The 21,189-nt window shown below is 41.4% G+C and overlaps 1 protein-coding gene across 1 annotated transcript; it reads right to left on the bottom strand.

Moving 5' to 3' along the window:
* Nucleotides 1–5,901: 5,901 nt before the first annotated feature.
* On the bottom strand, nt 5,902–20,755 carry LOC129378505 (zinc finger protein 37-like). Its single transcript, XM_055058807.1, has 5 exons — nt 20,654–20,755; nt 18,762–18,823; nt 14,203–16,006; nt 9,742–9,988; nt 5,902–8,111 (listed from the first exon to the last, which is right to left on the bottom strand). Exons 3-5 carry the CDS (start codon nt 15,913–15,915, stop codon nt 7,159–7,161), a joined length of 2,913 nt encoding a protein of 970 aa, XP_054914782.1. The 5' UTR covers nt 15,916–16,006; nt 18,762–18,823; nt 20,654–20,755; the 3' UTR covers nt 5,902–7,158.
* Nucleotides 20,756–21,189: the final 434 nt, after the last annotated feature.

Below are 21,189 nucleotides of genomic sequence, written 5' to 3'. Positions count from 1 at the left end.
CATGCTTTAACCTACAATTACGAAACTTTGTACACATGTGTACCTTGTCAGGACTTACAAAAAAGTCTCTTGGACCCATGGTCTAAACCCCAGAGGAAGTCGGCCATTTTAGATTGAAGTTCAGATTTTGACCCATTTTGGCGTTTATAAACCATTTCAGTAATTCGCCGCTTGGGTCAGTATTGCTCCACAAATGAAACAGCAGATAAACAGGATGAAGAACAATATCAGTATTTCGCCAGTAGGTGTCAGTGTTCCTCCACCAATGACAAACAGATCCACGGGCAGATGGGCATGAAAACTTTGTGAGAGCGTTGCCGTGAAATTTCTAAAAGGATAGAAATGTCTCATATAATTTTTGTTGAATTAAATCATGCAGTAAATGTAGCGTTTTCTTACTTCTTACAAACCATTTCAGTTATTCGCCACTCTGAGTAAGAATTACTCCAACAATGAAATAGAGTTCTTTAGAAACACAGCTGAAAATGATGAAAAATGACGAACAGTAGTACTTCGCCATGTGCATATGATCGGCTGTAAATGACACGTGGATAATCCTACTAGCGCAAAATTGGATACGTATGACCTTTGTTGACCTCTAAAGAGAACAACAGCATTGAAATATATTTTGACTCCACTGCGCGTCCTACATTAATCCGCCAGCTATATTTCCTCGCTAAACCAATGAATCTGCACCACATTTTTTGCATCGTCAAGGAGCGCCTCCGAACGCATCAGTGCGTACCGCCTGGTGGACGGGCGTGGAAACTGCGCAACAACTTCTGTGTTAGCACCTGGCCAGCGTTGATGGAATCTGAGCAACAGCTTCCGCGGTGCGGGCGCAGGAGCTGAAAACTGCGTGAGAGCTTCTGTGGTGGCTGGCGTGAGGCGGCGGTTGCTCGTACCCCGCGGTGGCAATAGGCCGGAGCGGCGCTTGGCTGCGAGGGCCGTTCGAGGCTGCTTGCAGCTTTAATTTTATTTTGTTCTGTTCTGTTCTGTTCTGTTCTGTTCTGTTCTGTTCTATTCTGTTCTGTTCTGTTCTGTTCTGTTCTATTCTATTCTATTCTGTTCTGTTCTATTCTATTCTATTCTATTCTATTCTATTCTATTTTATTTTATTTTGTTCTGTTCTGTTCTGTTCTGTTCTGTTCTGTTCTGTTCTGTTCTGTTCTGTTCTGTTCTGTTCTGTTTTTTTGTTTTGTTTTGTTTTGTTTTGTTTTGTTTTGTTTTGTTTTGTTTTGTTTTGTTTTGTTTTGTTTTGTTTTGTTTTGTTTTGTTTTGTTTTGTTTTGTTTTGTTTTGTTCTGTTGTGTTCTGTTCTGTTGTGTTCTGTTCTGTTCTGTTCTGTTCTGTTCTGTTCTGTTCTTCTGTTCTATTCTGTTCTATTCTATTCTATTCTATTCTATTCTATTCTATTCTATTCTATTCTATTCTATTCTATTTTATTTTATTTTATTTTGTTCTGTTCTGTTCTGTTCTGTTCTGTTCTATACTCTGTTCTGTTCTGTTCTGTTCTGTTCTGTTCTGTTCTATTCTGTTCTGTTCTGTTCTGTTCTATTCTGTTCTATTCTATTCTGTTCTGTTCTATTCTATTCTATTCTATTCTATTCTATTCTATTTTATTTTATTTTATTTTGTCTGTTCTGTTCTGTTCTGTTCTGTTCTGTTCTATTCTGTTCTGTTCTGTTCTGTTCTGTTCTGTTCTATTCTGTTCTGTTCTATTCTATTCTGTTCTGTTCTGTTCTGTTCTATTCTATTCTGTTCTGTTCTATTCTATTCTATTCTATTCTGTTCTATTCTGTTCTATTCTATTCTGTTCTATTCTATTCTGTTCTGTTCTATTCTATTCTATTCTATTCTATCTGTTCTATTCTGTTCTATTCTATTCTGTTCTATTCTATTCTGTTCTATTCTATTCTGTTCTATTCTATTCTGTTCTATTCTATTCTGTTCTGTTCTGTTCTGTTCTGTTCTGTTCTCTGTTCTGTTCTGTTCTATTCTGTTCTATTCTATTCTATTCTATTCTGTTCTATTCTATTCTATTCTATTCTATTCTATTCTATTTTATTTTATTTTATTTTGTTCTGTTCTGTTCTGTTCTGTTCTGTTCTATATTCTGTTCTGTTCTCTTCTGTTCTGTTCTGTTCTATTCTGTTCTATTGTTCTGTTCTATTCTGTTCTATTCTATTCTGTTCTGTTCTATTCTATTCTATTCTATTCTATTCTATTCTATTTTATTTTATTTTATTTTGTTCTGTTCTGTTCTGTTCTGTTCTGTTCTGTTCTGTTCTATTCTGTTCTGTTCTGTTCTGTTCGTTCTGTTCTGTTCTATTCTGTTCTGTTCTATTCTATTCTGTTCTGTTCTGTTCTGTTCTATTCTATTCTGTTCTGTTCTATTCTATTCTATTCTATTCTGTTCTATTCTGTTCTATTCTATTCTGTTCTATTCTATTCTGTTCTGTTCTATTCTATTCTATTCTATTCTATTCTGTTCTATTCTGTTCTATTCTATTCTGTTCTATTCTATTCTGTTCTATTCTATTCTGTTCTATTCTATTCTGTTCTATTCTATTCTATTCTGTTCTGTTCTGTTCTGTTCTATTCTATTCTGTTCTATTCTATTCTGTTCTGTTCTATTCTATTCTATTCTATTCTATTCTATTCTATTCTATTCTATTCTATTCTATCTATTCTGTTCTATTCTGTTCTATTCTATTCTATTCTGTTCTATTCTGTTCTGTTCTGTTCTATTCTATTCTATTCTATTCTATTCTATTCTGTTCTGTTCTATTCTATTCTATTCTATTCTATTCTGTTCTATTCTGTTCTGTTCTGTTCTATTCTATTCTATTCTATTCTATTCTATTCTGTTCTGTTCTATTCTGTTCTATTCTATTCTATTCTGTTCTGTTCTGTTCTATTCTATTCTATTCTATTCTATTCTATTCTGTTCTATTCTGTTCTATTCTATTCTGTTCTATTCTATTCTGTTCTGTTCTGTTCTATTCTATTCTGTTCTATTCTATTCTATTCTGTTCTATTCTATTCTGTTCTGTTCTGTTCTATTCTATTCTATTCTATTCTATTCTGTTCTATTCTGTTCTATTCTATTCTGTTCTGTTCTGTTCTATTCTGTTCTGTTCTATTCTATTCTATTCTGTTCTATTCTGTTCTGTTCTGTTCTTCTATTCTATTCTATTCTATTCTATTCTATTCTGTTCTATTCTATTCTGTTCTGTTCTGTTCTATTCTATTCTATTCTATTCTATTCTGTTCTATTCTATTCTATTCTATTCTATTCTGTTCTGTTCTATTCTATTCTGTTTCTATTCTATTCTATTCTATTCTATTCTGTTCTGTTCTATTCTGTTCTGTTCTGTTCTTCTATTCTATTCTATTCTATTCTATCTGTTCTATTCTGTTCTATTCTATTCTTTCTGTTCTGTTCTGTTCTGTTCTTTCTATTCTATTCTATTCTATTCTTTTCTTCTGTTTCTATTCTATTCTATTCTATTCTGTTCTATTCTGTTCTATTCTGTTCTATTCTATTCTGTTCTGTTCTGTTCTGTCTGTTCTATTCTATTCTATTCTGTTCTGTTCTATTCTGTTCTATTCTATTCTGTTTCTGTTCTGTTCTGTTCTATTCTATTCTATTCTATTCTATTTATGTTCTATTCTATTCTATTCTGTTCTGTTCTATTCTATTCTATTCTATTCTGTTCTGTTCTATTCTATTCTATTCTATTCTATTCTGTTCTATTCTATTCTATTCTGTTCTATTCTGTTCTATTCTATTCTGTTCTGTTCTGTTCTATTCTATTCTGTTCTATTCTATTCTATTCTATTCTATTCTATTCTGTCTATTCTATTCTATTCTATATTCTATTCTATTCTATTTGTTCTATTCTATTCTATTCTATTCTATTCTATTCTGTTCTATTCTATTCTATTCTATTCTATTCTGTTCTATTCTGTTCTGTTCTATTCTATTCTATTCTGTTCTATTCTATTCTATTCTGTTCTGTTCTATTCTATTCTATTCTATTCTATTCTATTCTATTCTATTCTATTCTATTCTGTTCTGTTCTGTTCTATTCTATTCTATTCTATTCTGTTCTGTTCTATTCTATTCTATTCTATTCTATTCTATTCTGTTCTATTCTATTCTATTCTATTCTATTCTATTCTGTTCTATTCTATTCTATTCTATTCTATTCTGTTCTATTCTATTCTATTCTATTCTATTCTATTCTGTTCTATTCTGTTCTGTTCTATTCTGTTCTATTCTATTCTATTCTGTTCTATTCTATTCTATTCTATTCTGTTCTGTTCTATTCTATTCTATTCTATTCTATTCTATTCTGTTCTATTCTATTCTATTCTATTCTATTCTATTCTGTTCTATTCTATTCTATTCTATTCTATTCTATTCTATTCTATTCTATTCTATTCTATTCTATTCTATTTTATTCTATTCTATTCTATTTTATTCTATTCTATTCTATTCTATTCTATTCTATTCTATTCTGTTCTATTTGGACAGAATCTGACATTCAGTTTGTTTTTGTGGGTTTGGGTCAGAACCTTTCAGCACAGCAGAAACCTTCGGTTCTGTTGGGAGAGCGGAGCAGACGGGCAGAACCAGAACCAGAACCAGCAGGACCGCTTCCCGCCAGAACATCCTCCCTGGAAACGACACAAACGGTTACCATGGCAACGCCTCTGACAGCGCCCGGTTCTGGTGGGGTCCAGTTCACCTCAGGATGGATAAAGTTCTGTTACTGAAATGGAACATTTCAAAGTTACCTGAATGCATCTTCCAGCACGGTGCCTTCAGTTGCTGCGGGACGTTTCAGTGTTGCTGCACATCTTCCTTTTAAAGGGCCGGCGTCGGGCGGGGCATTGGCCAACTTCCTGTCCAGCCTGACATTAGTAAAAGGATATGACATCATCAGGCGAATAAAAACACAATTTAGAAAGTAGTCATGCTGCGGGCCGAACGTTTTCTTGACATTTCTGTATAGTCAGAATTTAGTTTTGATTCGTTTCTTCAGATCCACTGAGAGTCGAGCCGCTTCAGGGCCGAGGTTCTGGTGAAACGGACCGGGTCGGAGGAACCAAGCGGCTCGGTTTGCTGTCACTGGAAAGGTCAAAAGCAGAACCTCAGACGGCGTCAGCAGAGGTCAAAGGTCAGATGTTCAGAGAAATTTTCCAGGAAAACAGAAGCGACAAAACGGGAAGTTCAGAAAAAAAAACATCAGAATGAATCAGAAAGAAAAACCAGCAGGTCAAACCGGGCCTGGATCAGAACCAGAACCTGCTGCCACCGACTCTTCAGTTCAGGACAATCTTTGACCTCTGAGGTTGGATTTGACCTTTACTAATAACAATAACATCATTGACCTTTGACCTGACCAGGAGGAAAACGGGACTGGTTTCATCTCAAGAACTAAATATGAACTAAATATGAACTAAATATGAACTAAATATGCATAAAATGTGTAGAAATTGTTCAGTAAACATCCCGAGTTCATCATTTCCCAGTTTTGTGACAAAATAAACTTTTTACTTATTTTTCTGATTTTAGCCTGTCAGAGAAAAATGTGTTTATTTTTTAACCTTCACATTTTCACTGTTATTCCAGACTAAACATTTAGTTCTCAGCTAAATGTTTACAGTTTATATTTAGTTTAATATTTATAAACACAGTGAAATTGTGACTTTTTTTTTCTACCACAGAAACTCAAATATGGCTTTGATTTTTTACAGTGTAATTTAGAAACAGGCCGTAATCCTGAACAGAACCCAGCGGTACCGTTCAGTAGAAACCCGTCCAAACTTCTGTTTCTGATGTAAGTTTATCAGAGAAGCACGATGGTTTTTTATAAATTTCATAATAAAGGAAACTTTGGGTGGAATTTATGACTCAGAAAGAAACGCAGAAACAGGAAGTGATTTCAAACATTCAGCCAGAAAAAAATGACAGTTACAATAAAAGTTAAGAATCTGAAACAGTTAAACTGAAAACCATGAAACCAGAACCAGAACCGGATCCCAGTTCTGGTTCTGGGCAGGTCCAGTCAAAGTCTGGTGTGTGAACAAATGTAGAATCCTCTGGATAGAAACATCACTGAGGTCATTTCCTAAAAATATTTACAACATTTTCATTCTTCTTTTAATAGTCGAATTATTGAACATCTGCAGCTCAGAAATAATAAAAACATTTAGTGACTTTAAAGTTTGTGTCTAAACAAAAAGATCATTCAGGAATAATTTCATTCCTGATTTAAAACATCGTTTCCTCCAATTCATCCCTGGTGTGAAAATCTAAAAGCATTTCACAGCAAAAATCTTCATGTTCTTAATAAACATGTCAGAAAGTTATTAAAATGTTTCTGCTGAACTGAAGCTGATTTTGTCATATCTGAAAACATCTACGTTATCGGATTATTTAGATTTATTTAACATTTAAATTGAAAAAAAATCTACAGATATAATTCATGCGTTCAGATGCAAAACGGACCAATTCCCGATGAACCTGGATGGGATCAAGAGGTCAGAAGGTCACCGGACGTTTCCAGACCTTCAGTCCTCATGGTCTGCAGTTCTGAGGACAGCCGGTTCTGACCGGAAAGCAAAACATCAGGGAGAACGAAGCTCCGCCTCCTGACGCTCTCCTGTCGCTCTGATTGGTCACTCTGGGTTTTTACGGAGCAGCAGGACAACAGAACCTCCTCCGAACATCTGGAGCAGCTCAGTACCAGATGATCATCTGACCAGAACCGAGACTAGAACATCCACCTCCAACCGACTCCTTCAGTCCTTCCAGCAGAACCAGAACCTCTGGGTTCTGGCCCAGTAACTCTGGTAAAGCAGACGGCAGCAGGCTTAGCATCAGCTGGGGGACAGTGGGCGGAGTCATTCTGAGGTCACTCAGGATGTGTCATCTGAAGCTCCTGATTGGTCCAGATGGAACCAGAACCAAGACTTTACAACTGGACCTCTAGGCGAGCCTACAGCTCCGTTCACTCAAAAGTTAGCTTCTGATAACCATGGAAACCCCTCAAAGGAACCAGAAGGAATAAAACAATCTGAAAATGTTTGTGTCACCAGAGCTCCTGGTTCTGTTCTGGTTCTGTACTGGTTCTGTTCTGGTTACCTACAGCGGGTCTGGAGAGTGCAGCCGGAGATGACTGTTTAGCGCAGAGCGGTTCTTAAAACGTTTCTCACACATGCTGCATGGGAACGGGCTCTCTCCTGTATGGGTCCTCCTGTGGATCACCAGATGGACGTTCTGGTTGAAACTTTTACCACAGAACTCACATGTGAACAGTTTCTCATCCATGTGGGTTCTCATGTGAACTGAAAGGTTGTCGCTCCTCCTGAAGCCTTTGTGACAAATGGGACAGAAGTAAGGTTTCTCCTCTGAGTGACACCTGCTGTGGAGGATCAGACTGCGCTTGGTGGTGAAGCTCTTCCGGCAGGTCTCACAGGAGTACGGTTTCTCACTGGAGTGGATGCTAGTGTGCTTTGACAGGTCGCTGCTGCAGCGGAAACATTTCCCGCAGACGGAGCAGGAGTATGGCTTCTCCCCAGTGTGGACCCTCATGTGGGTCAGCAGAGCAAACTTTCGGATGAAACTCTTCCCACAGGTCTTGCAGGAGAACGGCTTCTCTCCGGTGTGGATTTTGCGATGCCTCCTCATGGCGTACTGAAACCTGAACTCTTTCTCACAGAAGTCACATTTGGCAGGTGTTCTACTTGTGTTTGGTTCAGACAGACAGTTTGCTTCCAGCTCCTCAGACCTGCTCGTCCCTGACTCCTGAGTCTGGGCTTTGGGAGATCTCTGAGGGAAGAGTGGGTCGTTGCTTGGTTCAGCTTCATCATACTCGACTGTCACCATCAGTGTTTCCGTTTCCTGCTTCAGGACGAGCTGCTCGGCGTCCTGACTGACACACAGTTCTTCATGTTCCTCTTTGACCTCTTGATGCTGCAGTGGTTTCTTCTTCTTCTTCCTTTTACTCTCGGGGAGTTGTAGCTCTTGCTGTGGAGGTCTGACTTCCTCCTGGTCGTTACGGACGACGTCCTCACAGAGACGATCAGGTGGAAAACCTGGAAAATCAGCAAACAGAAAATATCTCAGCTAAAACATCAAACAGGATGAGTTTATTGCAACATCTGCTAATTTTCTAACAGAACTTATTTTTATCTTGGTGCTTTAGCACTTTTGCTGACTTTGCAAATGTTTAGTGAAGTTAGCTTCCCGTAAATTAATTTTCCATCCATTTTCTGAGCACCATTCTCCCGAACGGGGTCGGGAGGTGCTGGTGCCTCTCCAGCTGCGTTCCGGGCGAGAGGCGGGGTCACCTGGACGGGTCGCCTGGACGGGTCGCCAGTCCGTCGCAGGTAAATTAATTTTTCTGGATAAATTCTAAAATGTTAACTTACTTGGTTTGTAAATTTTCAGTTGAATAAAGTTCAGCGTCTGAGTTGAAGTTTTGGTTATTGACTTAAAAATTCTTCAAGACGTTTATATTCATGCTCTTATTTTGAAGTCTTTGCCAGCTTCTTTTCATCAGAACCGGTTCTGACTTCGGCAACTCATTGTTCTCATCTTCCTCATCTTCCTCTCCCAGATTGTCGTTGCTTCATTTCATTATTTGGATTGTGGAACATAAACACGTCTGACTGCGTCTAATTGAATAATGATGACATCATCACACGGCATCAAGACATGTTTAAATTCATCAAAGGATAAAATTTCAACTTCCCATTTTCACCAGACTTTGAATTTGGGTTTTTAATGTAACCGTGAGATTTCCAAACCATCCAGTGATGCCATATCTCAGAACAAACTCAACGGTTGCCCAATGGAAGATCAACATTATCATTTCAGAAACGCCACACAATCCACGAACACACCTAAAAATTAAAGCTGTGACCTGTTTGATGGAGCCATCATCACAGATTGATTTAGGATCCAGAAAGAACTCAACAGTTACTGATGGAGCCGGAGTCCCCAGAGAGAACCCACCATGCAAACTCCCCAGGCTGGGAATCGAACCCAGGACTGTGTACATTTATATATAAATATTTATATAGCTATAACTAATTTGCACCTCCAGTGGCTGGTAGAGCATTTCTATGAATTTATACAATTTATAAATCAAAATTCAGTAAGAATCCATCCATGTTACATATCTCTAAACAACCTCTTAATTCATTTAAGATGAATTAAAATATGTACCTTTTATAAATCAACAATACTTTCCTAAAAAACCTTGCAACTTCCAAATGTACGTAAAGATCCCTGAACACATTCAGCTGACATTCTAAATATAACACTAATAAACTTAATTAACTTTGATGTTCTTGAGCGCGTGTTGCACCTGATGCAAATGGCGTCCAAACGTCCCCGCCTTCCTTCCGGCGGCCAGAACTACATGCTAACACTTAGCTAGCACGCTAACAGCTATGGTAACCTGCATTCTAGGAAATTTAACTGTAAAGTAACATATCCGCACACATAACGCGACGACGTGACTGAATATAACTCGTTTAATCCACCAAATCCTCAAATTAAACCTTTAATCCCAGAAACGTTCCAGGGTTTGTTTCTGCAGGTCGCCATGTTGGATAAAACTGGGAGGAAACCGAAGGATGTTTTGGTCGGAACAGTGGCACGAAATGGCACATCAACAAGGCCCCGTTCCTCAGACCCCGGGAGGCCAGCCGGACCTACCTGCGGGGTTCTGCTCGGTTCGGGTCCAGCTGAGGTCCAGCAGCCTCCGCTGCCGGTCGATCTCCTCCTCGTACCGGACGATGGTTTTTTCCAGCTGGGTGAAGATTTCTTCAGCAGCAGCAGTTAGTCTCTCTCTGATAAACTCCCTCAGAGGCTCAACGGAACACATTGTTGCTGCGCAGAACCGCAACAGAACCGCAGCAGAACCCGGACACAGCACAGCTGCTAGCAGGAGGCTAACCGGAAGTTAGCCACCACTTCTCCGGTTACTTCCGCTGGATGCGTCATCGGCTCCGCATCATTTCACAGCCGGAGGGACGAGCGGCGCAGGATGAACTTCAGGCTCTGAAGGAAGCAGTGGCGGAGCTAGACTTTTTTTCAAGGGGTGGCCAAAGGCTGAGCAAGGCTTCATCAGAGGGTCCATATACAAATGATGAACGAAAGGAAACAAATATTTTCTCTCATACACTCAAATTAAGATGGTTTATTTAACTAAGATTTGCCATGACCAAACAAGACGTTAAACGGCTCTATGGAACAGTGAACATGTAAATGTAAACTCAGAGCCCAGAATATGACCAAAAACAAATTCTCAAAAGTAAATAAATAAATAAATAAACTGGTGCTTCTGGTGTGCAATAGGTTCTGCTGGGTGGGGGCAGTTCAGTGCCATTTCCTTCTGCTTCACTGTCTTCCTCCCCAGAGTCTGACTCTGAATCTGTATCACCCTCATCTCTCTCTGGAACTTAACTGGAAATGCATAAACAGACACAATAAAAAATGCAAAAAGCATCATGCTAACCTTTAGAATTAGGCTTATTGGATTTTAATACTTAATAACTCTCTGTCACAGCCTCTAACCCGCTGGTGATCCACTTGGGCCTGGAGTCTCCTGGCTTGATTCTCCAGGTTGGTCACTGCTGCAGGGTTCTGTCTGGTCCTGGTCACTGCTGCAGGGTTCTGTCTGGTCCTGGTCACTGCTGCAGGGTTCTGCAGGGTTCTGTCTGGTCCTGGTTTTTGCCTCTTTAAGAAGAACTGGGAGATCTTCCCTTTTCTCTTCATTTTGGCTCTACACAAAATAAGAGCCTGGTATTTAGACTCCATGACTGTTTGGCAGAGACACTATTTTAACTATTATTTAAACTATAGTTTTTAGTTTTCTGTAGCTAGCTAAAATACTAAATTAAAAATACATTAATCAAAATTAATTAATATAACTAGTGAGGTTATAATTCAAAGCTTTCATATGACATAGCCTACTTACATTTCAGACTACATTCAGACTAAATTCAGACTACATAATTTACACATTAAGCAGTACATAGTAAGCCCAACAGAATAAACCTTCATAGAGGCAAATAAGGTGATGAACAAAGACATCTGAAATGGTTTTTCTCATATTCTTATCACATTTCAAGCAAGAGCTGGGAGATATAAAACATTAGAGGGCAGCATGTCACTAAAACATGTTAAAAGAATCTGTCTAAAACACGATCTACCAGCACTAACATGGCTAATATAATAAACCAGACACTACGCAGCGGTACACAACCATTTTGTTTCTTTTTAGAAATGTATGACAAGAGCCGCCTCTCATTAGGAAGGTAACAGCGGTTACTGCTGAGCGGTAAAATGTTGTAAATACCTGCAAAACTCCTGACGGTGTAACTCTAAAGCCGTTGATGTGTTTTGGATCAAGCAGGAACCAACATGTCAGTTTAACCAATGAACAGCGTCGGGCATCGGGCTGCCTTCAGGGACAGTCGGAAATTACAGTTTTCCTGGCAAATCTTTGCCGATCTCATAAGTATTATATTTTAAAATGACCATTTCCAGTGGGGTGGCACTAGGGGGGCCAGGGGTCTGTTGGGGGTGGCAAGTGCCACCCCGGCCACCCCTCTGGCTCCGCCACTGGAAGGAAGAAAAGTCAAGTTTACTCAATAATTCTCGACCCGCTGAGATCCGCGGTCACATCAGGGAATCTGTGGTTTCTAAACCACAACACAATGAAGACCTGCTGCTGCTGGATCAACCTTCCAGTCCATCAGGTTCTGGTTCTGGTTCTTCTCTGCATCAGAACCAGAACCAAAGAAGGAAAAGCAGATTTCAGCTTCTATGCAGCACAAATCTGGAACAAACTTCCAGAAAACTGTGAAACAGCAGAAACCCTGAGATCCTTTAAATCCAGCTGGTTAGTTTGAATTAAAATGGAATCAATTCTGAATTTATTGACGGCTCTCGACTTAATGTCACGTTTCATTGTTTTATGCTGCATGACTGAGTTTTTATGATGTAAAGCTCTTTGAAAGGCCTTGCTGCTGAAATGTGCTGTACAGATCAAAAGAGATTGATTAATTGATTGATTGATCAGTGTTCCAGTTCTTACTAATCACAGCAGCTCTAACCTGGTGGTTTCAGCTGTGATTTAAAGGACGTCAGTGTTTGGGCGTTCTGCTCCAGGTGCTCGGCCATTCAGAGGTCGGTGACCTCAGTGTTGTTCTGATCTGGCCAACATTGTTTGATGGGATTAAAACATCTAACTAAGATCTTTCTATTCTGTATCAGAACCTTGTTTGATCCTGTACCACCTGCTGTGACTCTTCAAAATAAAAGAGGGGGTTCTGTGCAGAGGTAGAGCACAAACCACATAAAGAGGCCTCAGTCATCGACGCAGCTGTCGCAGGTTCGAATCCCAGCCTGGTGACCTTCGCCACATGTCTTTACCGTCTTCCTGTCTAAGCATTTTAAAATAACCAACAAGAAACCTTGAAAAAAATAAAAGTCCAGAGAGGAACCAGCTCGAAGTCGCTGTGCAAAGTTTGTGAATGTTTAACAGCAGCTTTGTTCTTCCTGATGTGGGCAGCTGGCCTTCGCTGCGGTCAGCAGGTCTTCATGCTGAACTCAAACAGTATGAAATGTGACCACAATCAAAATGAAAGCTCAATATAAACTCGTACAGATGAGACGCCTCAGTTTCACCTTCTATGTTCATAAAAATTAAACTGTTCGATAAGCAAAATCCGTCCTTCCTGGTTCCTGTGTTTACCTTCATGCACATCGTCTGTTTATTGTTGGTACTCGTCTTCCACAACCTCATTTGAAAGAACAAACTCTCATGTTTAGCTCAGAAATGCAGAACCTTCATCAATATTTACAAGAAAAAAGAAAAAAAAGTGTTCATGTATTTATAAAAACATGAAATAACTCAATGTGACGTCCATGGAAAACAGGTGGAGGTTCCCCTCCCTGGTGAGTTTGGGCCGTGACCCCAAAGCTAGCTGCGCTAATCCTAAAGTACTATCCATACACTGTTCCACTGATGCTAACTGCTACAGCAACACAGCATCTGGAGGAAGTTCATGCAAAATATCAACTCTGATTATATTTCCTCTGAAATGAAACGACCCTGAAGCACCAATTTAATTTCTCTTCTGTCCATGTTCCGTTTTGTTCTTGTATGTTTCTTATTTTGTTAAGAAGGTTGAGAAATAAAGAAAGCAAGAAGAGGAAACAGACTGGCATTGAAAACAATGTTCCTTCAAAATAAGAGCATAAATATCTACTTAGAGATGTTTATGCTCCAAGTAGAGAGCATAATACTTGTTGTTCAACAAGTATGAACAAGTATTGTTGATACTTGCTTACCAAGTATCAACAATACAAAATTTCAAAATACAAAAGTATTTTGAAAAACAAAATACTTTTGTTTTTATCAATACTTGATAAAACTTCAATACAGATGATTAATTTTATTCAACTGAAAGTTTACAAACAGCAAATTAAATTAGCTCTTCGGATCTTAACTGGAAAATGTACTTAGTGGAAGCTAAAGGCGCTAAATGTTTTCAAAGTTAACCAAAATGAAAAATGGCCTCCACTATTAGTGGAAGTGGGTCGAGTGTTGGTGTGCCTGCAAAGCCGGAACCAACCACAGACTGTGGATAAGAACATTTCATGAAGGGAACCCCAACCTACTCAGAGGTGCTAATATTTAGTTAGCCTTATTAACCAGTAATATTGTCTTCCTCTGTTGTTTTGTGAAGCCAGCTCATGGTTACAATGTTTGAGGAACAAAAGGCTTCAGATTCACTGAAAGCTGTGAAGTTCTGTGCTAATAGACTGTTGCTGCTATTTGCTTTGTGGAACATAAACCTCAAACATTACAGACTCTTGAAGGACATCAGAACAAACATGATTCAGATAAACAGCACAAAATCTACACAAGCAGCACAATTTGTCACTGAACGACAAACCCACTGAGGTCAAAACCTTGCTTTAGAAATTCTAAATTTCTTCACAGAAATCACACAGAAACATACATCAACTTTTAATGATTCCCAGTTTAACACAACTCTCACAAAGTTGAATGTTTTAGCAGAGAAAGCTCTTGTCTCTCATTGGTTAAAGCCACAGCTGCTTGCTTGTCTCTCCAGTAGGGTATGCTGGACTCTAGCGGAGTCATCTCAACTCCTTGGAGACGTTTCCCACAGACCATGTGTCAGAAAGACCTTTCTCCTGTTTGTGAGTTCTCATGTGAGCCATCATGTGACATCTCACACTGAAACCTTTCCCACAGGTCGAACATGGGAACGGCTTCTCGCCGGTGTGAACTCTCATGTGACGAGTCAAATGACTCCGTAAAAGGAAGCTCTTCTGACAGGTGACGCATGGGAAAGGCTTCTCACCTGTGTGGGTTCGCATGTGAATTACGAGGTAACTTCTTACACTAAAGCTTTTTCCACAGGTGACACATGGGAATGGTTTCTCACCTGTGTGAGATCTCTTATGGACGGTCAAGCTACCGCTACATCCAAAGGATTTCCCACAAATTTCACAATCATAGGGTTTCTCGCCCGTGTGCGTCCTCATGTGTCTGTTCAAGTTGCTTTTTCGACTGAAGCTGTTCCCACAGATCACACACAGATAGGACTTCTCATCTGTGTGAGTCCTCATGTGTGTATTCAGATATGTTTTGGCACTGAAACTTTTTCCACATGTGGGACATACGAACGGCCTCTCGCCTGTGTGGATCCTCATGTGAGAAGCCAGACGGCTGCTCTGAGTGAAACCTTTACAGCACACATCACAGATGTGCAGCTTCTCATCCGTGTGCGTTCTCATGTGAATTGTTAAACTGCTTCTCACTCTGAAGCTTTTTCCACATGCCACACATGGAAAAGGTTTCTCCCCTGTATGTGTGCTCATGTGAACATTTAAATGACTCCGTAAACTGAAGCTTCTGCCACAATATGGACAGGAGTATGGCTTCTCACCAGTGTGTGTTCTCAGGTGAGTGATCAGGTGACTCCTTACACTGAAACTTTTCCCACAGCTCACACATGCAAATGGCTTCTCACCTGTGTGTGTTCGCATGTGAGTGTTTAAATTGCTTTTAGCACCAAACCGTTTTCCACAGGTGAGACACTGAAAAGGTTTCTCACCTGTGTGAATTCTCATGTGCGTGATTAGATGACTTTTTACAATGAAACTTTTCTCACAGCTCGGACAGGGAAACGGCTTCTCACCTGTGTGAGTTCTTACATGAGCAATGAAGCTGCTCCTTGCACCAAAACTTTTCCCACAGGTGGGACATGTGAAAGGCTTCTCACCTGTGTGGGTTCTCATGTGAACTGTTAAGCTACCTTTGTCATTTAGAAACTTACCGCAGACCTCACAGGCATGTTGTTTCTTACTTGTGTGTGACCTCATGTGGTTGTTCAGATGGCTACTCTGGGAGAAACTCTTGCCACACACTTTACAGGAAAAGAAACTTTTTTCTGTTTGGCTCAGAGTTCTGCTCCGCCTCCTGAGTTTGGACCCGTGTGCATCGTCACTTTGAACTCTGGATTTCTGACGGCTCTTATTCGACCTCGTTCGTGGATGTTTACAGAGGCCTGAATTTTTCCTCTTCTCTTCCTGTTGCTGGTTTTCAGCCAGTCGTGTGTTCTGCAGTCGGTCCCTGACCGGTTCTGGTTCCCTGCTGGATGAATACGGGTCAGCAGTATTCACCCCCAGAGGGTCCGTCTCCTCCTTCAGAACCAGCTCGACTTCGTCCTGGCTGGTGCAGAATTCGTCCACTTCCTCTTTAATCTGCAGATCGTCAGCATGTTGATCCAGCAGCTCCTCCGGTTCCTGCTTGATATTTGGACCTTTTGGATCCTTCTGTTCGTCCATCAGGGCAGTTTTGCTTCTTCCGGTTCTGAATGATTGCTTCTCTTTGCAAAAGAAAAACCTCTCGATTGTACAGAAAATATTTGCTGGACGTCTGAGGAGATGAAGAACACAAGAAGAAATTCAAGAGATTTCAGCAAATGCATTTGGAAATCTATAAAAGCTTGAAATAATTTGTAATCGTTTGCTATTAGAATAAACTTTAGACATGAAAGCAACTGGAAGGATTTTCACCAATCTGTGGGAATCAGAAACAAAGAAGAATCCAGAACCAGAACCAGAACCAGAACCAGAACCAGAACCAGGACCAGGACCAGAACCAGAACCAGAACCAGAACCAGGACCAGAACCAGAACCAGGACCAGAACCAGAACCAGAACCAGAACCAGAACCAGAACCAGGACCAGAACCAGAACCAGGACCAGAACCAGAACCAGAACCAGAACCAGGACCAGAACCAGAACCAGAACCAGAACCAGGACCAGAACCAGAACCAGGACCAGGACCAGAACCAGAACCAGGACCAGAACCAGAACCAGGACCAGGACCAGAACCAGAACCAGAACCAGAACCAGGACCAGAACCAGAACCAGGACCAGAACCAGAACCAGAACCAGAACCAGAACCAGAACCAGGACCAGGACCAGAACCAGAACCAGAACCAGAACCAGGACCAGAACCAGAACCAGGACCAGAACCAGAACCAGAACCAGAACCAGAACCAGGACCAGAACCAGAACCAGGACCAGAACCAGAACCAGAACCAGAACCAGGACCAGAACCAGAACCAGAACCAGAACCAGGACCAGAACCAGAACCAGGACCAGGACCAGAACCAGAACCAGGACCAGAACCAGAACCAGGACCAGAACCAGGACAAGAACCAGAACCAGAACCAGGACCAGGACCAGAAACCAGAACCAGAACCAGGACCAGGACCAGGACCAGAACCAGGACCAGAACCAGGACCAGGACCAGAACCAGAACCAGAACCAGAACCAGGACCAGGACCAGAACCAGGACCAGGACCAGAACCAAACCAGAACCAGAACCAGGACCAGGACCAGAACCAGAACCAGAACCAGGACCAGGACCAGAACCAGGACCAGGACCAGGACCAGAACCAGGACCAGAACCAAGACCAGAACCAGAACCAGGACCAGAACCAGAACCAGGACCAACCAGGACCAGGACCAAGACCAGAACCAGGACCAGGACCAGAACCAGGACCAGAACCAGGACCAGAACCAAGACCAGAACCAGGACCAGGACCAGGACCAGAACCAGAACCAGGACCAGAACCAGAACCAGGACCAGGACCAGAACCAGGACCAAGACCAGAACCAGGACCAGGACCAGAACCAGGACCAGGACCAGAACCAGGACCAGAACCAGAACCAAGACCAGAACCAGGACCAAGACCAGAACCAGAACCAGGACCAGAACCAGGACCAGGACCAGGACCAGGACCAGGACCAGAACCAGGACCAGGACCAGAACCAGGACCAGGACCAGAACCAGAACCAGGACCAGAACCAGGACCAGGACCAGAACCAGAACCAGGACCAGGACCAGAACCAGGACCAGGACCAGAACCAGAACCAGGACCAGAACCAGGACAAGAACCAGAACCAGAACCAGGACCAGGACCAGAACCAGAACCAGAACCAGGACCAGGACCAGGACCAGAACCAGGACCAGAACCAGGACCAGGACCAGAACCAGAACCAGAACCAGAACCAGGACCAGGACCAGAACCAGGACCAGGACCAGAACCAGAACCAGAACCAGAACCAGGACCAGAACCAGGACCAGGACCAGAACCAGAACCAGGACCAAGACCAGAACCAGGACCAGGACCAGGACCAGAACCAGGACCAGAACCAAGACCAGAACCAGAACCAGGACCAGAACCAGAACCAGGACCAGAACCAGGACCAGGACCAAGACCAGAACCAGGACCAGGACCAGAACCAGGACCAGAACCAGGACCAGAACCAAGACCAGAACCAGGACCAGACCAGGACCAGAACCAGAACCAGGACCAGAACCAGAACCAGGACCAGGACCAGAACCAGGACCAAGACCAGAACCAGGACCAGGACCAGAACCAGGACCAGGACCAGAACCAGGACCAGAACCAGAACCAAGACCAGAACCAGGACCAAGACCAGAACCAGAACCAGGACCAGAACCAGGACCAGGACCAGGACCAGGACCAGGACCAGAACCAGGACCAAGACCAGAACCAGGACCAGGACCAGAACCAGAACCAGGACCAGGACCAGAACCAGGACCAGGACCAGGACCAGGACCAGAACCAGGACCAGAACCAGGACCAGAACCAGAACCAGGACCAGGACCAGAACCAGGACCAGGACCAGAACCAGGACCAGAACCAGAACCAGGACCAGAACCAGGACCAGGACCAGGACCAGGACCAGAACCAGAACCAGGACCAGGACCAGAACCAGGACCAGAACCAGAACCAGGACCAGGACCAGGACCAGGACCAGAACCAGGACCAGGACCAGAACCAGGACCAGATCCAGAACCAAAGACTGAACCAGAACCAGAACCAGGACCAGAACCAGGACCAGGACCAGAACCAAGACCAGAACCAGAACCAGGACCAGGACCAGAACCAAGACCAGAACCAGGACCAGAACCAGGACCAGGACCAGAACCAAGACCAGAACCAGAACCAGAACCAGGACCCTATCAATCAGTTATCAATCAGTTATCAATCAGTTATCAATAATTAATCATCAGCTTTTCTCATCTTGAGTTTTAACGTCGTCATGGTGTTGACCTGAGTGCTACTCTTTTACCTGCTGCTGAAAACTCACCTGTGGTGGGAGGGGCAGAGTGGGCGTGGCCTGCAGGATGCCACGCCTCCACCGGGATACACCTGGAGACCAGAGGAGGAAGGTTAAAGGACCATCATCATCATCATCATATGTCTGTTTTCCTCACAATTTACTTTACATTCATTAAAACACCATCTTCTTCTATTATCATTGATTATTGTACTAACTGGTTCTGGTTCTGGTTCTGGTTCTGGTTCACTCCCTCATGTTTCACATGAACCTACCAGACACTCAGATACTAATGTAATATTGTACTTTTATGTATATTTCCTCTGGTATCTTTTCCATTGTGAAGACAAACTGATGACGTTTCATCCATTATTTATTCATTTCTGTTTCCATTTTGCTTCGTCTTCTTGCCTCTCCAAAGACTATTAAAATCACCGCACCATAATTCTCTTCTATGTCATTTCCTTAAGCATTTTACAATCGAGATTTTTACATGGTTTTATAATTTTAATATTTCCATACTTCCTTACATTAAATATTTCTATAATAACACATTCTAATTAATTACCCGTTTTCTTATCAGCTATTCCATCTTTAATTAAAGTAGCACATCCTCCTCCATTACCAGCACTTCTATCCCGTCTTTCCATGCAGGAATCTTAACATCTAACCAAGTTTCTTCAAAACATATAATATCAGGATCATTTCTAATTCAGAAATATACTTTTTAAATTCTTGTCATTGGCTATTAAGCCTTTAGCATTCCATTGAAGGATATGTAAAACCATTAAAAAGAACACTTGGATCCTAATCCTGAGTATTTTCTGTATGTATTTGATCTGCTTGTATTTCTTTATATCTAAAAATCTTCCAGCTGCTGTTACTATTTCTTTTATTTTATCACTTTTCTTCTTCATTTGTACTGTTACATAAACAATATGGCATATAAATGCTACAAAGTTGTTTTTTCACCATCATTGTATCACCATCCACTCTACATTTATGCCAGTATGCATTTTGGATATTTGCATTTGGAACCAGGATTTGTCTGGTTTCTCCTCTTCCTCTATCACCGTCTTTCTTTACTCTTTTTAAGGCTTCAGCATATGAAATTCTTTCTGTTTTAATTCTTTGAGCTTTCCTAGCTTCCTTTTGTGTTTGACAACCACCATATGCTGCACTGTTTTCTCCTCCAGTATTACAACATTTGATTTTTGCATCTTTCTCACATTTTCCATATTCATGTGGGCCTCCACATCTTGCACACCTGATTTTCCTTTGCATTGCTTTGCAGTGTCTCATTCTTTGACACTTAAAACAGCGGAGGGGTTCAGGGATTAACTAACTCTATAGTTCATGTAACCCAGCTGGATATTTCCTGTAAAATTACTGCCACAGTGTCTTTAAATTCCCCAACTCTTTTACTTTTAATCCTAGTGGCATCTGTTATTTCCCCCCTTTGATTTCTTTTTTCACATCCTCCATTATCATTTCCTGCAGAACTCCTGAAATCTCTCCTCTTCGCCTTGCTAACAATCCTGGGATATGAGATCTGACTCTTTCCCCCATCAGGGTTTCATGATCTGTTGCTGTGATTCGCTGTTAGCATGTGTTAGCACTCTTCTGTTGTTCATGATTCTAGCCATTTTAATTGTTCCTATTTCTGCCTCTGGTCAGTTTTATGGGATTATAGATCCCCATAACTTTAAATTCTGCCTCTAAATTAACATGACTCTGTTCTTGTGAATTCACCCTTTCGTTTGTTTTTGTCCTTTTGCTAATGTCTGCTCTTGTCTCACTTTCTTCTGACCAACTTCTTGCTCTTTCTTGTCTTTTCCTAATTGCTGTTTTCATTCGTGATGCTCTAGAAATCATCCAATCATCTGTTTCCTCCCCGCTGCTTCAGTCAAACTCAGTCCTACCGCCTCGTTTCTTCCCTTCTCTCTCGCTTCCGCCTCTTCCACCAATCCTCCTCTCCTGGCTTCTTCAGCTAACTATGCTAACGCCACCAGCGCCATTTCTACTTCCGCCTGGTGTCGCGCAGTGAAGCGCCGACAGAAACAAGGTTCGGAACCGAAATGTTCCGGATCTGGAAAGAAAGGTTCGGTAGTTCCACAGCTGGATCAACTTTAATGAATGATTCAGAGAAAAGTGAGTTTATTTTCACATTTATAATTGATAATAAAATACAATGAAAGTTAATTTGAAGAAATATCAAGGAAAATATTCACCACATAACGAGATCAATTTTTAGCTGACTAGAAAAAACTGAACTCAATAAATAATAATATTGGTTCAGCTTCTCCTTTTCTGACTTCTATTACCCATAAAGTATGATTGCTGTCTAAAAAATTAAAACCTTTGCTTCCATCACAACTATTTGGTTTTGAAATATCGTCTGAACTGACAAACATCAGCGGACAGGAAGCAGCCCATCGTTTCCTTCCATAATTCTGCA

This window comes from Poeciliopsis prolifica, unplaced genomic scaffold, assembly GCF_027474105.1.
Source record: "Poeciliopsis prolifica strain line A6 unplaced genomic scaffold, Auburn_PproV2 SCAFFOLD002, whole genome shotgun sequence".
Classification (NCBI taxonomy): domain Eukaryota; kingdom Metazoa; phylum Chordata; class Actinopteri; order Cyprinodontiformes; family Poeciliidae; genus Poeciliopsis; species Poeciliopsis prolifica.
This window is presented reverse-complemented; position numbering and strand designations above follow the sequence as displayed.